Source organism: Pygoscelis adeliae, unplaced genomic scaffold (assembly GCF_000699105.1).
Source record: "Pygoscelis adeliae isolate BGI_AS28 unplaced genomic scaffold, ASM69910v1 Scaffold95, whole genome shotgun sequence".
In the NCBI taxonomy this organism is placed as follows: Eukaryota; Metazoa; Chordata; class Aves; order Sphenisciformes; family Spheniscidae; genus Pygoscelis; species Pygoscelis adeliae.
Window position 1 is genome coordinate 1,577,189 of NW_008824869.1, and position 13,038 is coordinate 1,590,226.

Consider the following 13,038-nt stretch of genomic DNA (forward strand, 5'->3'; position numbering starts at 1 on the left):
TTTTCAACATCGGGATGCGCTTTTCTCCTAAACATCAAATTAAGCTATAATGGTTGACGTTCTTAAACGCCTGTGATGCAAAGACGGGTGAATTGCCCCCCAAGCCCGCTTATTTTTCCCTTCGCTAAGAAGGAAATCCTAAAAAAGGTGTTACTAGAAGTAGTATCAGCTCCCAGTGAGCTAGTCCCTGTGCGGCAGTTCTTGCTTTCAAGTAAAATATGCAACAAATTACGCGTAAAGATTCTGAAGGCACATTAAAAACGCAACCATCTTCAAAAATGCCACTGAAATCAGTGCATTGCCGCATGTTGGTGGTTTAAAAGCAACTGTTAGCCTCCCGAGCGTGGGAAGGCGAGCCCTCAAAAAGAGAAATTAAGACCTGAAGGGGCTCCGAGCTTTCTCATTAGATGTATTTACAGAAACTACCTCTGCTTTCTGAAACTGTGAATTTATTACATTTTCCATTTTCTTCTGAAACCTGACCTTTTGGGAAGCGGCTGCTTTAGTGTAAGAGAAGAATAACGTTTTAGCAACCTGATTGTGTAGGTATCGCCTAAAATAGTTCCTCGGCAAGAAGACAATCCCTTATGCAGAAAATACTCCAATTCACTCAGGGGCGTGCAGGAAGGCATTTGAAAATATTTACAACGTGAATGCTTCTCTGTTGCAAGAGAAAGTAGGACTGTCTTGTAACAATACAACTTTGTGCATGCTTCACCTTGCGTTAAACATAGGTAAGTAAGGGGCTGAGACACCTGGAAGAAAGCTTCGTGTTATTCTCACAGAAGGAAAAAAGACTATTAAGTTACATTATTCTTAAGTTATCTTTAACTTTTTACTGGAAGAAATGGGCGAGCGCATTGATGACCTTGAGAAGCATGTTGCTGACCTGATGACAGAGGCTGGGATAGAAAACACCGATGAAGAGTTGAGAGTAAAGAAACTTAATTTTCACTGTATTTTATGTATTTCCACTTAGTTTTGCACTATGGCGAGCACCTAGCATGAAAATATTGTTTATATAGTTATCACACCTGCATTTCCTCAGATTTAGAGAGTATATTGAGATTTTTTTTTTTTTTTTTGATATTTAAAATGACCTTGGATTTCTCTTTGCTAGGAGCCAAAGAATGCTACTGGTTTTTTGAAAGAAAAACTGGAGCTTGATGCATCTGTTCCACCAAGTGCCACATACAAGGGGTAGCGCAAACCAATTCCAAATATGTAAACTGAGGCTGTACGCTTGTAATAAAATGCGCGTGGCTTAAAGCACTCCCGCCCACCACTCCATCCCTCAAGTGTGCTAACTTAGCTGACTGAGAATTCTCGCTGGTATAAAACTTCTGTACATCTGCTTTTAAACCTGCTTCAGCTTCCCAGGGTGGCTCAGAGCACGCCTCTTCGATACACTCACCCCGCGCACAGCAGCTGTTTTGTTCTTGCAGCAGTAAGATGGGGGATGGAAGGAGCAAGGATAACTTCAGTAGTATTGTCAAACACTCTGTAATATAAAATCATGCTACGGTTCAGGGTTGCATGCGAGATTTCTGTATCGCTGTCTGTCGCAAATGCCACCCCCCTGTCCCGATGGATACCTTAGTCAGTGTTCTTAATATTTACAAGACAGCATTGCTTCCGTGTTCTGTGGGTGCGGGTGATGTCTTCTTCCTGGTGTTACACACTTTCCTGATTCAAACTGAGACACATCAATTATTTTTGTCATTTAGAGACTGCTTACCCAGTGAAAGACAGGAACAGCGGTAAATACAGTGAAGTAATTTAGGCAACTATTCGTTCTGATGCCTTTTTTGTGATAAGCCATGTAGTAATTTTCAGAAATACAGAAAGACAATCCATGAAGATGTATTTAACTGTACAGAGATCTTCCTATTTTTATGCTGAATCACATTCATGAATAATTAAACCACTAACCTACTTATTCGCTGTTTCTTTGCAGCACTGAAATGAAGATGTGACCAAGAAAGATAAAGGGAGAACAGCACCGCACTGAATCTGGGAGTTTACGATCAGTGTCACTAGTCACAAAAAGCATCAGTGAAAACAAACACACTTGCATCATGTCACAATAGAATCTCAAATTTTATTTTCAACTATTGCCCCAGGAAAAAAAGTAGAAAGCTGGGTTTATTTGTCTAAATGGGACACTATTTCCTGTAATTGGGAAAGAACTACTAGTTTCAGGGGAGGCAAAACCACTATTTTGGACAGAAAACTATATCCTGTGTAGTGAACTTACCCAGTCGCAACCTTTTTCAATGTATTAAAAATGTATTTCATTTATTTTAATAATATTAAAATTTTCATCATATTTCTTCGTTGCCTTTTTAACTTCAATGTTCTCAGCATAGCAAGATCCTTCTATGACAAAACTTTTCCATTTGCTTGTGCCATTTTAATGCTGCGTTAAATCTTTTACATTACAAAATAACATCTTATTTGACGTTATTACAAAGGTGCCTTTGCAAAACTTCATAGGTCCAATGAAGATAAACTGTTCTGCACTGAAAGCAATGGCAGTATTTGCAGAGATTACAGCTCTTCAGCTGTTACTCTTTCCACAAGCCCACCCAAAGCTGTGCACACCTGCGCAGGTGACATCATCCAGGCATGCATGCTGTGCCCATTTCAGTTCTTCAACATTAGCCATTTTGATGAAAGAGCCTAAAGACTTTGAGATAGATAGGAATTATAGTTACCGAACACATCCCGAACAAGACATGCCAGCGCCAAAGAAACAGGACATCCGCACTAACTGTAAGGTTCTTGTACACCAAAACATTGGCCCTTCTGGCAGGAAAGATTTTGTTTGAAACTTAACAGGAACCTCTTAGAACAAATGCAGAAACTGAAGCATTACCAGGTAAACAGAATACCGCCGCTAACGAAGGATAAATATGCTTTTTAAAACTTTGGCAGGTGTTAATACTTGTCATCGCTTATAGATTCTTCATTAATATCAAGAAAACATGCTAATCAATGCTTTACTCAGTGTAGATTTGCAAGCAATATCAAACTGGGGGGAGAGGGTGCTATGCTAGAGGACAGGCTGGAGAAATGGGCCAACAGGAACCTCGTGAAGTTCAAAGGCAAATGCCAAGCCTCGCCCCTAAGGATGGAGAGTCCTCAGCCTTTCTGGAAAGCCTGTTCTGCTGCTTGAGCACCCTCATAGTCGAAAAAAAGAGTTCCTTGCATCTGGCTGGAATTTCCTGTCTTCCGGCTTGTGTCTATTAGCTCTCTCGTGTAAAACACCTCCAACAAGAGTCTAACTGTTCCCCATGCTCAACCGTGGGGTAGTTGTAAGCCAGAAAGCAAGCCTTAGCCCTTTCTTAAGGCTGAACCAACAGAATTCTCTCAGAGCCTCGTATGCTTTGTGCTCCACCGTATCTTGGTGGCTCTCTGTTTAACTGCCGCCTAACAATGTATTTCTTGAACTGGGGAGCCCCAAAATTGACAGAGTATTCTGGGTGTGGTCTGACAGGAGTTGAGTAGAAGGGAATGACCTGCGGGCTCTGCTTGTGCTAATACTGAGCAGTGCGTGGCTGCAGCCTTTGTTGCCAGGGCACCCTGCTGACTCACTTTCAGCTCCCCCGCCAGACCCCGCTCCTTTCCTGCGAAGCCGCATGCCAGCCAGCCCCTCACAACCGCACTGCAGCGGACGCTGACCCTGTCCTAGGGGCGAGGCTTGGCACTTGCCTGTGACCTTCACGAGGTTCCTGTTGGCCCACTTCCCCAGCCTGTCCTCTGGCATAGCACCCTCTCCCCCCAGTTTGACATTGCTTGCAAATCTACACTGAGTAAAGCATTGATTAGCATGTTTTCTTGATATTAATTAATGATATTGGTAATTAATTGGTAATTAAATGATAATTAATTGATATTAATTACTGAAGAATCTATAAGCGATGACAAGTATTAACACCTGCCAAAGTTTTAAAAAGCATATTTATCCTTCATTAGCGGCGGTATTCTGTTTACCTGGTAATGCTTCAATTTCTGCATTTGTTGTAAGAGGCTCCTGTTCAGTTTCAAACAAAATCTTTCCTGCCAGAAGGGCCAATACTCAACACTGGACAGTCCTGAGCAACCTGATCAAGTGGGACCTACTTTGGGAGGCTGGACTAGACCTCCAATGGTCCCTTCCAACATAAATTGTTCCATAATTAATAAGCACTGTAAACCAGATCAATTTAATTTTACTTTCTTGACTCATTCTAAATTCTCTAAAACACCCAGATGGTAAAAAAGCATATTCCACTTTGTCTTGTGACAAACTGGACCAAAAGTACAGGTATCTCCTTCCTGCGTAGTCTGGCTTGTTTTTTCTTAATCCTGTAAATACGCATGTATCAGTTTAAAAAAAAAAACAAACAAAACCAAAACCCCACACAACACTGGCTCCATTACTGCAGAACAAAAGTTGTCAGAAACGCAAATGGAAACTTCAAAAGCCATGCCACAGTGGAATCCAATCCAAGTCTCATATGTGCATTTTAGTATACCATTAGGCAAACTGGAGGTCAAATGAGAGAAAGCGCAGCTCATCCTTTCTTCAGCTGTTGACTACGCAGCCAGCTCCAGAACTCCAATTACCCTTTGGCACTGCAGAATCTACTAAGTACTTCAAACTGACTACTGTGTGCATAATCACCATGAAAAAGAAGTCCATCACCACAAGTCAATTAACTTGTGGGGGAGGGAAGCCATGGAAGGTGTTTTCTCCAAGTTCTGCTAAATATTAATAAATGCACTTTAGTGTTTTCTTCCTATTTTTAGTCGATACAGAACACCAAGATACTATGCAAGGAAATCCTGACAGAAGTGATAAGCCTTCATCTTCAACATGACGACTTTGCATCCAATTACATTTGTTTTCATTCTCAAATTTAATTATCTAAAGAAAAGTGAGGTAAATAAGTGAAACTCATTTTATTCTTTTAAAAAAGCTATAGTATATTTTTCCCACATATTTGTGTAACAAAAGCAAACAAAAACAGTTGAAATGTTTTTCTGCAAACAGGCTTTTTGTGTACAAAAATACATCATGCCCAAAGGACAACACAAAGTCTTTAAAAAATAAAAATAAAAAAACAATCCAAAATTAATCTACAGTATTATTGCAGTCAGACAGTTCCAGGCTTTGTGTCTTTTACTTTTCCAAACGGAATTCAAACCTTTTAAATAATTCAAAATATGCTCAAAGTTGAAGGATTTGTAGGGTTTTTTTTTCATTTTTTATATATATATGTACACAAGAATAAATTTAAGTGGACATAGGGTTAAAAAAAAGGCAGCCCCAAAGAAATGTCAGTATCTGTATTTAGTGGAATAATCTTTTGGTGATACCACCAAACCTCGACCTTTGCGGGCTCCTCTATAAACAGTTTCTATAATGTCAATCATCTCTTGCTTATCTTCCATTGCCCAGTTGATCTTGTTGTTATTACCTGTACCTAAATCAATCATGATGTGTTTGTTCCTTTAAAGGGAGAGAAAAAAAAACCAGACAAGTTAATATGGCATTGTAACTCAGAAAGAAACTTTATATCCCCCACAAGAATGCTTTGTAGGATTCAAAAGAAGCCCTTATAACATAAACGGGCTTGCAAAATACGCCTCAAAGAAAGAGTACCCACTCCTGCCACTAAAGTTGACGTTTTACTGCCTATTTCTAAAGCTAGAACAAAAACTGCAAACATGCCCCCAAGATTGCTACTCAGTACAATTATCCTTCAGCATATTCCTCATTGTTTGTATTTCTTTCCCACTACTCTCTAACACCAGAGGGAGTCCCACACTTGTCAGTAGCACATTTTAGCTCATCAATGTAGACACCTTAGCTCCAAAAAACCTTAATACTTTGGGTATATCTTTAAAGCAAGTTTGACAAGCTTGGCTGCTGTATTACTGCAGTACTCTATATAGGGAGTTTCAGATTTAAAACTAAAGACAATGGATAATAAAAACAGTTTTCACTATCGCTAATTTTTACTCTATTATCAAAACAGCTAATTGGAAAACAAGCCATTTTCCTATTTAATCAGTTTATTCTTTTGTAGAGCAATGAAAATATAAGCATCAGTATGCTGACATGCATTTAGAAATGATCTACTGAGACACTGTACTTGACACACAAAAAATTGAACTGAGTTACATTCTAGAACCACCATGTACCTGAAGAAAAACATGACGGTACAGGGATCGTACAACTCGTACATCTTGTTGAAGTCTGGTACTTCGGTGATATCCACAAGATAAATAACAGCAAAGTTTTTTACCTGAACAGAAGAAAACAGGAATTATAAAAGCGGTATGTATTACCAAGCCCTTGATTATTTGTATTACCAATTAAAAGGCATAAGCTTTCATTATTGCAACATTTATTTTCCAAAATATTAAGTCATAAAATCAAGTAAACACTCTCGCCATTATTTTTAACCACAACGACGAATTATCATGGAAAATATTTTTAAATATAGCCAAGATGCTCATTTCACATCCAGTATCAACTGGAAAGATACTATGCTAAATCAACATCCAGAAAAACAAATGCCCTTTATATGCAACTGAGACCTCACAGTGATGTGCACAGCTCTAAACGAGTAACTGCTTTGTGCAAGCCAAGCTGACACATTTTGCCTCTGTCATCAGCTGCTTATAGACTTCAGAAAATTAACGATCTAAAATGCCCTGGTGCGTGCCTCCAAGTGTTCCTCCCCTCTAAACCATCTAATCTGTTTAACAAGGCTCATTAAATGAAAATAAAACTGATAATAAGAAAAACTGATAGCTTTTTTGAGAGGTATAGAGCTAAAACAGGAGCTTAAAAATTTAATTGATAATGAAAAAAAGACCTTGATGAGAAGCTATTCTCTGGGCAATTCCAGTACAATAGGCTTTCACTTTGCAGAGTTACTGAATTTAAAGGTGAGGGATTCTTTTGCATTTATGTCATAGTTAATGTCTTCATTCCTGAAAGAAAACCATGTCACATTTTTGTTTCCTAGACGTAGCATATTTCACCTTAAGTAGAATTAGGGGACGTTTTAGTTTCCAAACTTAGCTCATACATATACAGCAGCAGTTAACACACACACACGCATTAAAATATAAGTCAGTAGGCATCTAAATTACACAAACCTTTAACTGTAAGGTATATTATCAAATACTCATGCATTATACCATGAACACACAACCTTGACCCCCCATCCTTACATACAAATACAATTTTGTTCCTTCCCATTTGACTATGCAAAATTACCAGTCTAAGGTAACGCGTGGTCTAAGATTTACGATAAACTCACTGTTTGTCACAGTACTTCCCACTTGTTAATTTTGCTACTAAACATCTAGAAATGCTACAATGAGTATAATTTCTGCTTGATGTAAAGATGTTTTATTTTAGTCCACAAAACAGGATTAGACTGTACCAGAAAATTATTATATATGGTATACCCTGTACTTAAATATCCTAGCGGGCACTTCAATTGAGAAAGTGAGGAAATGTTTGTTTACAAAAAAGCAGACGCACACAGTAAATAAATTTCGATGGACTTCTGCTTCAAGACAGTTTCTAAATTACAAAAAATAATCACACTTCAGAAATGTAAATAAGTCTTGGTAGCGAAGAAAGTAAAATTTCTTCTGGAGTGAAACAGCATTTAAATAGTTTTTGCTGTGCTTTTATGGAGCCAGTTACAATCCTAGACTCTGTCAACCATCTAATGAAAACATCCCATTTAAGCCATGTTTCAAAACAGGCAAGAGGTAACGCCTTGAAAACCCAAGTTAGTCATAATATCAAACTCTAACACCCTCTGAAGTGACCATTCATGCCCATTTCAATTTTATATGAAACGTTTCTAAGAAACTTAATGGGATGTTCAGAGTCAACTATTTAGCTGAGAAGTGACTGAAGTTACTCCCTGGTTAGCCTTAGGAGGCATGAGACAATTGTTTGTTTGTTTGTTTTTAAAAAAAAACAACAAAACAAAACCTGAAGAGCCATTTTCGTTTTCTCCTATCATTTCTTCTTCCATCCTGCTGACATTTTTAGCATCAGCAGCACAGCTTCGCCACGCGGGGAAATTTCTACAACACATTATGCAATTCCGACAAACTAAATATAATCTTTGAACAAGTATTTAATTTGGAGATTAGAAAATTATTTTAAGTTAAACCAAGCATTAATACAACATTCTTAGGACCTGCTTTGTTCACTGAAAGATTAGTCCAAGGAGATTGTATGTCACACCAGCAGACCACTACAAAAATATTGCTAAAACAAAATTTTACTTCCAAGAACTGTGTACTCCACATAGTACTGGAACAACAAAACTTTTAAAGTTAGTTTGACATTATATACATTTAATTTAGTTGAGCTGTTGCAGAACCAGAAATGCTTGTCACTAGCAATGAACATCAACAGCCTGAGATTTTAGAAAATGGAACCAGAGTTAATGAATGCATTAGCTTATCTTCTGAAAGTCAGATACTATTCAAGTCTTAAATAAGTTATTGCATATATCTTACTCAAAAGGACTGGATCACTCAAATCACCTTTGCACAGCATATATGCAAGTTATCACCGCAATCCAGGTATCTCGGACATTAACTGAATCTTCCTTCTCCTACATGGGAATAAAAGCACAGCTACCTCCTTCTATAGAAGTGAAACTGATGACAGTCACCTGCTCAAAAGCTTCTATGAAGCCTAAAGCAGACCTCAGAGCTAGATACAGACTCTCAAATTTGAATTCAGAACTTTAAAAGTGGTTCTGTTCTTTCCCCCTTGCTTTCTTAATTTCAAATCTGACAAGATTACCACTCCAAAACCACTTGCACTTGCAAGTGCATTGAATAAGGATGTGTTTTGTTGAGTTTGGACACTGGCTGCCAAGGTTGCCCATGACACGGGCCTTGCCATGCAACACTCCAATCTACGTAGCAGCAGGAGGTTGGGATTCAGGCCTAAGAATGAACTAGATAAAAACACGGGTAAGAGGCTAAATATAGAAAGGGTGATGCAGAAGCACTGCAGTGGCCATAATATCTACCGTTTAGTGGCCATGCCAGACTTGGGCAGGCTTGTCACCGAGAGGCATTTTATTTCAACACAAGACAAGCCCTGCAGAACTAATCAAATGTGTCTGTCTCTGCACAGTATTGACCAGTTTTACAGCCTGAAGAAGCACTTACTGTCCCAAACGCAGTATCGGAGTACAGCAGTACAGAGCAGCGTCTGAGCTGGCTTCACACACAGCCAGCTCTAATTCACAAGGCTTTAGCTCAGGCTTCATTTTAAGCAAAAGCAGTTGAAGTATTTCTGGATTCAGGCTGGTATGGATGCAGGAGTTGATCTATACTTGAGCTAGTAAGTCTATGGAGACAAACCAATCCCTATCCATTGGGACGTGAATCCATCCCCCAGACAGAGTTGTCAGTTCAAAAACTCCATTCCTATATAGAACAAGCTTTGCTATCATTTCAAGGCAGTGGTTGCCAAGAAGTTTTTTTTCTGGCTTTTGACTTATAACTGGGGATACAGTATGGAGACTTCAGAACAAGAATTACATAGAACTCTGAGCAAACAAACCACACTAAGTAGTGTGTAACTAGTAACCACACTGCTAAATAAAAGCAGTTGCAGTTGAAACAATTGAGACTACACCGAGATTGTTAACGTAAACCAAAATTTTACTGTCCAGACAACAGGCAAAAAACCTTGTGGTATTTTAGAAGTTGAATACATAATAACACAAATTTATTCTGAAAGTACTTAACCTCATAACATACACTAAAATATAGTAAATTTGTTGCAGTAAGTCAGCTGCTTTCTTGGGGTGGGGTGGGGGAACTCTAGTGATAGACCTTTTGGATAGCTCCACACTTGTTCCAACACCTAAAGATAAAAACATTTTCAACAGAAAAACAAGACAGATATTAACTTTTGAAAGTATTTATTTCTGACACTCTGACTTCCTTTATCCATCTTTCAATTCAAAACTTTCGCTGTTTTACCAGGCCATTGTAGCCGCTGTCCATGGGGACAGAATGGAGTAGGAAACTAAAAGTCAAACAGCAGCATGGATTCAAAATTTTATCAGACTTACTTTCATGGGTTGGGCATCAATTTTGGTTGGGGTTTTTTCTTCCCCCCTTAATTACTGTAGCTTCACAGATTAGTCTACGTTACTCAACATGCATATACAAAAAACAGAAGTACATTATTGCCTAGCCACAGTTACAGGCTATTTTAATACTTCACAGAACTGTACCTGCTTGGGTGGACTGCTATTATATCTTTAAACGGAATGGCTTAAGACTATAAAGCAGAGGAATCTACAGGACCCTTAACATCAGATACAGATTCTGTACCCTATCTTGATCAAGACCACACACTTAGCTGGTAAATAGGAAACACAGATGTAGGAAAAATCATATGCCAGATGAAATAAATCTCATTTGTCCTCCAAAGTTCTCCCTCCTGACTTTCTTCATTAACAATGTCATTCCAAAAAAACCTCATGCATTCCTACAAGATGAGATTGCCACAACAATATGATCAATGACTAGGAAGAACGGCAATAATCGTGAAGTTTCTTTAAATTTCTGTTAGGGGTAAGTAATACTCCTCTTTTTTTTTGTTAAGATTTCAGCTCCCTTTAAGAAGCAAATCTCACAGCCACACGTTACCTTATGGCCCAAAGTGCATACAGCAAATACCTAAGGAAATCTGAGATAAGATCTCAGATTCCATCTTCTCATCTTCCTAACCAGTTTCTAGACAATGTTTTTTATGTTTAGATGTCTTTATGGACTAGGAAATCACAGGAAAAAAAAAATACAGGAACAGAGAGGAGCTTTTGCAACAAATCATTCAAGTTGAAGGCAGCTAGCAGACTTGCATTACTGAACTGAAAGAGGCTGCAAACACAGTAAGTACAAACTTCAGAGTCTGTACTGTCAATACTTACTTGAATTTTTTTTCTTGCTAATTATGCTGTAAGTTTAGGTGATAAATTTATAGAAGAGAGAAAGACGTTATACTGCTGAGAGCAATACTTACAGCTAACGACTCTGAAAACTATAGACATGAGTAAATGGATTAGCTTTGCTCAACTTTAATTACAAACACCAGCAACTACAATATCACTATGTTTTTTTTATAGCTCCTTCTTACCCTGCCCACCCCCCCCTTTCTTTTCTTCTCTCACTTTTCACGTAACCTTAACAGACAGGCAGAGGTACAGCTAACGTTTGAGCAAAAGCCACAGCTATTCACGCTTCTGATTATGGTTAAATAAATGCAAAACATTTGAACAATCGTCCCTAAACCCACATTGACCCAATACAACCTGTTGGTTAAAGTGACCTGGTTTCACAAGAGGTTATCTGATTTACAGTATTCAGTCCTAGACAAATCATGGTTTTAAAATATTTCTTAAAAAAGGGGTATTAAAGTAATTTAGCAGCCAAAGCCCTGCATTTCAGGGGATGGGTTTTTATAATTGTGAACCTCCTTTAAAAAAAAAAAACAAAACAAAACAAGTGTATTTTTAAAAAAGGTGTTCCAGAGGAATTTTATGAAACTCAATTCTTAGAAGTTTGGTTGAAACCCTGACAAAGCAAAAATCTAACATCTTACAATCATCACTTGTTTTGAAACGGCTTCTTTTTCATGAAACACTGGGGAAAAAAACCAGTCAACTGTAAGTGGAGTATATTTCAGTGAAAATAATCTGCTTTGTATTTTCATATGGTGTTCTAGTTTCTTCTTCCCCCCAAAAGATTCAAACCGAAAAAATCCTGTTTTCCTATTTAGAGTACAGATGAATACTACTGCTACCCAAAAATACGCTGCAGACTAAAATAATATTGCACCATGGTATCAAATGTAAAATATGGCTACATTTTCTTCAAATGTAGCATGCAATTACAGCATGTTAACATTCTGTTTTACTCTCTAGTATAAACACCTGTACAATTGGAACTTTTACTCACTCTTTAAAACAGCAGAGATCCAAACATGGCTTGTAAGCAAGAGGATGAGGAAGGATCTCGCCCTTTAATCTGCCATTTCTGCAGAGGGAGATTTTTAAGTAAGAAGTTACATTGTTCTTTCTTTCCCCCGTCACCCTTAACTGCCAATACCTCTGCCAAATTGCCAAGCGTCCTGCCAAAAGTCGATACTAACAGTGTCTGAGCAAAACAGTCCCACCACGTTAAACACAAAATGACTAAATTAAACCATGTCACAATTCCTTACTGGATTCCATTATGTCTCAACATTTGGCTACAGGTATAGATCTTTCATTGTAGGGATTTTAGAGACAGAAGTTCATTTGTTTTAAGATAACATTAAAAGAGAAAGGAGTACACCAAGAAAAGAACTCTGTATTAAGTTATGCAGTATGCACACAATTTTACATGAAGATAACTGACTCCTTTTCCTACCCAAGTTACCATTTCTGGATCAGATTTTTTTGCTTCATTTTCTATGTGGCTCATTTAAAGAAGAGCTGTCAATTTTCTACATCTATCACTATGCAAAACCTTTACCAAATACATGAAAAGATAAATTATAGATGATTGCGTATGTTAACAGTCTAATTTTTCTTCAGTATCTATCTTTATTAAGTGAGTAACCAGCTGTCAGCAGGCATCGAGTTTCCATCTGAAAACAGCTTCAGAGCTTGGCTCCTAAAATCTAATTCAGGCCATGCAATTCAATGGAATGTCACCTGTCTCCACGAGGAATATTATTGACATATTAATCAACACTGTCCTGTAGATTTTAGGATCTTCCCATTTTTAAGAGTCAAAATGAAAGTAACTTTTCAAGTTATTCCAATGGAAATGGGAAGCCACTATACATTCTGGTGTGACATTATGTGACAGCGCTGCGTTACCTAGAGCCACAGCAGTCCTACCACCAAGCACTTGTCTCTGCTTGAACGCCGATGTTCATTAAACGACGGATTATTAACAGGCAACGATTCTGATTTCAGAACTCGCAAC

The 13,038-nt window shown here is 38.1% G+C and overlaps 2 protein-coding genes across 2 annotated transcripts in view; one reads left to right on the forward strand and one right to left on the reverse strand.

The window, feature by feature from the left end:
* The window catches only part of HSBP1L1 (heat shock factor binding protein 1-like 1), an 8,072-nt gene extending 5,275 nt beyond the window's left edge, over positions 1 to 2,797 (forward strand). Inside the window, exons 2-4 of the mRNA XM_009324492.1 lie at positions 822 to 934; positions 1,121 to 1,200; positions 1,958 to 2,797. Coding sequence (XP_009322767.1) covers positions 822 to 934; positions 1,121 to 1,200; positions 1,958 to 1,976 — 212 coding nt within the window. The 3' untranslated portion in view covers positions 1,977 to 2,797. The remainder of the gene's footprint in view (positions 1 to 821; positions 935 to 1,120; positions 1,201 to 1,957) is intronic.
* Positions 2,798 to 4,934: 2,137 nt separating this feature from the next.
* The window catches only part of TXNL4A (thioredoxin-like 4A), an 8,475-nt gene continuing 371 nt past the window's right edge, over positions 4,935 to 13,038 (reverse strand). The window contains exons 2-3 of the mRNA XM_009324480.1: positions 6,193 to 6,296; positions 4,935 to 5,497 (exon numbers count right to left, since the gene is read on the reverse strand). Coding sequence (XP_009322755.1) covers positions 5,326 to 5,497; positions 6,193 to 6,296 — 276 coding nt within the window. The 3' untranslated portion in view covers positions 4,935 to 5,325. The remainder of the gene's footprint in view (positions 5,498 to 6,192; positions 6,297 to 13,038) is intronic.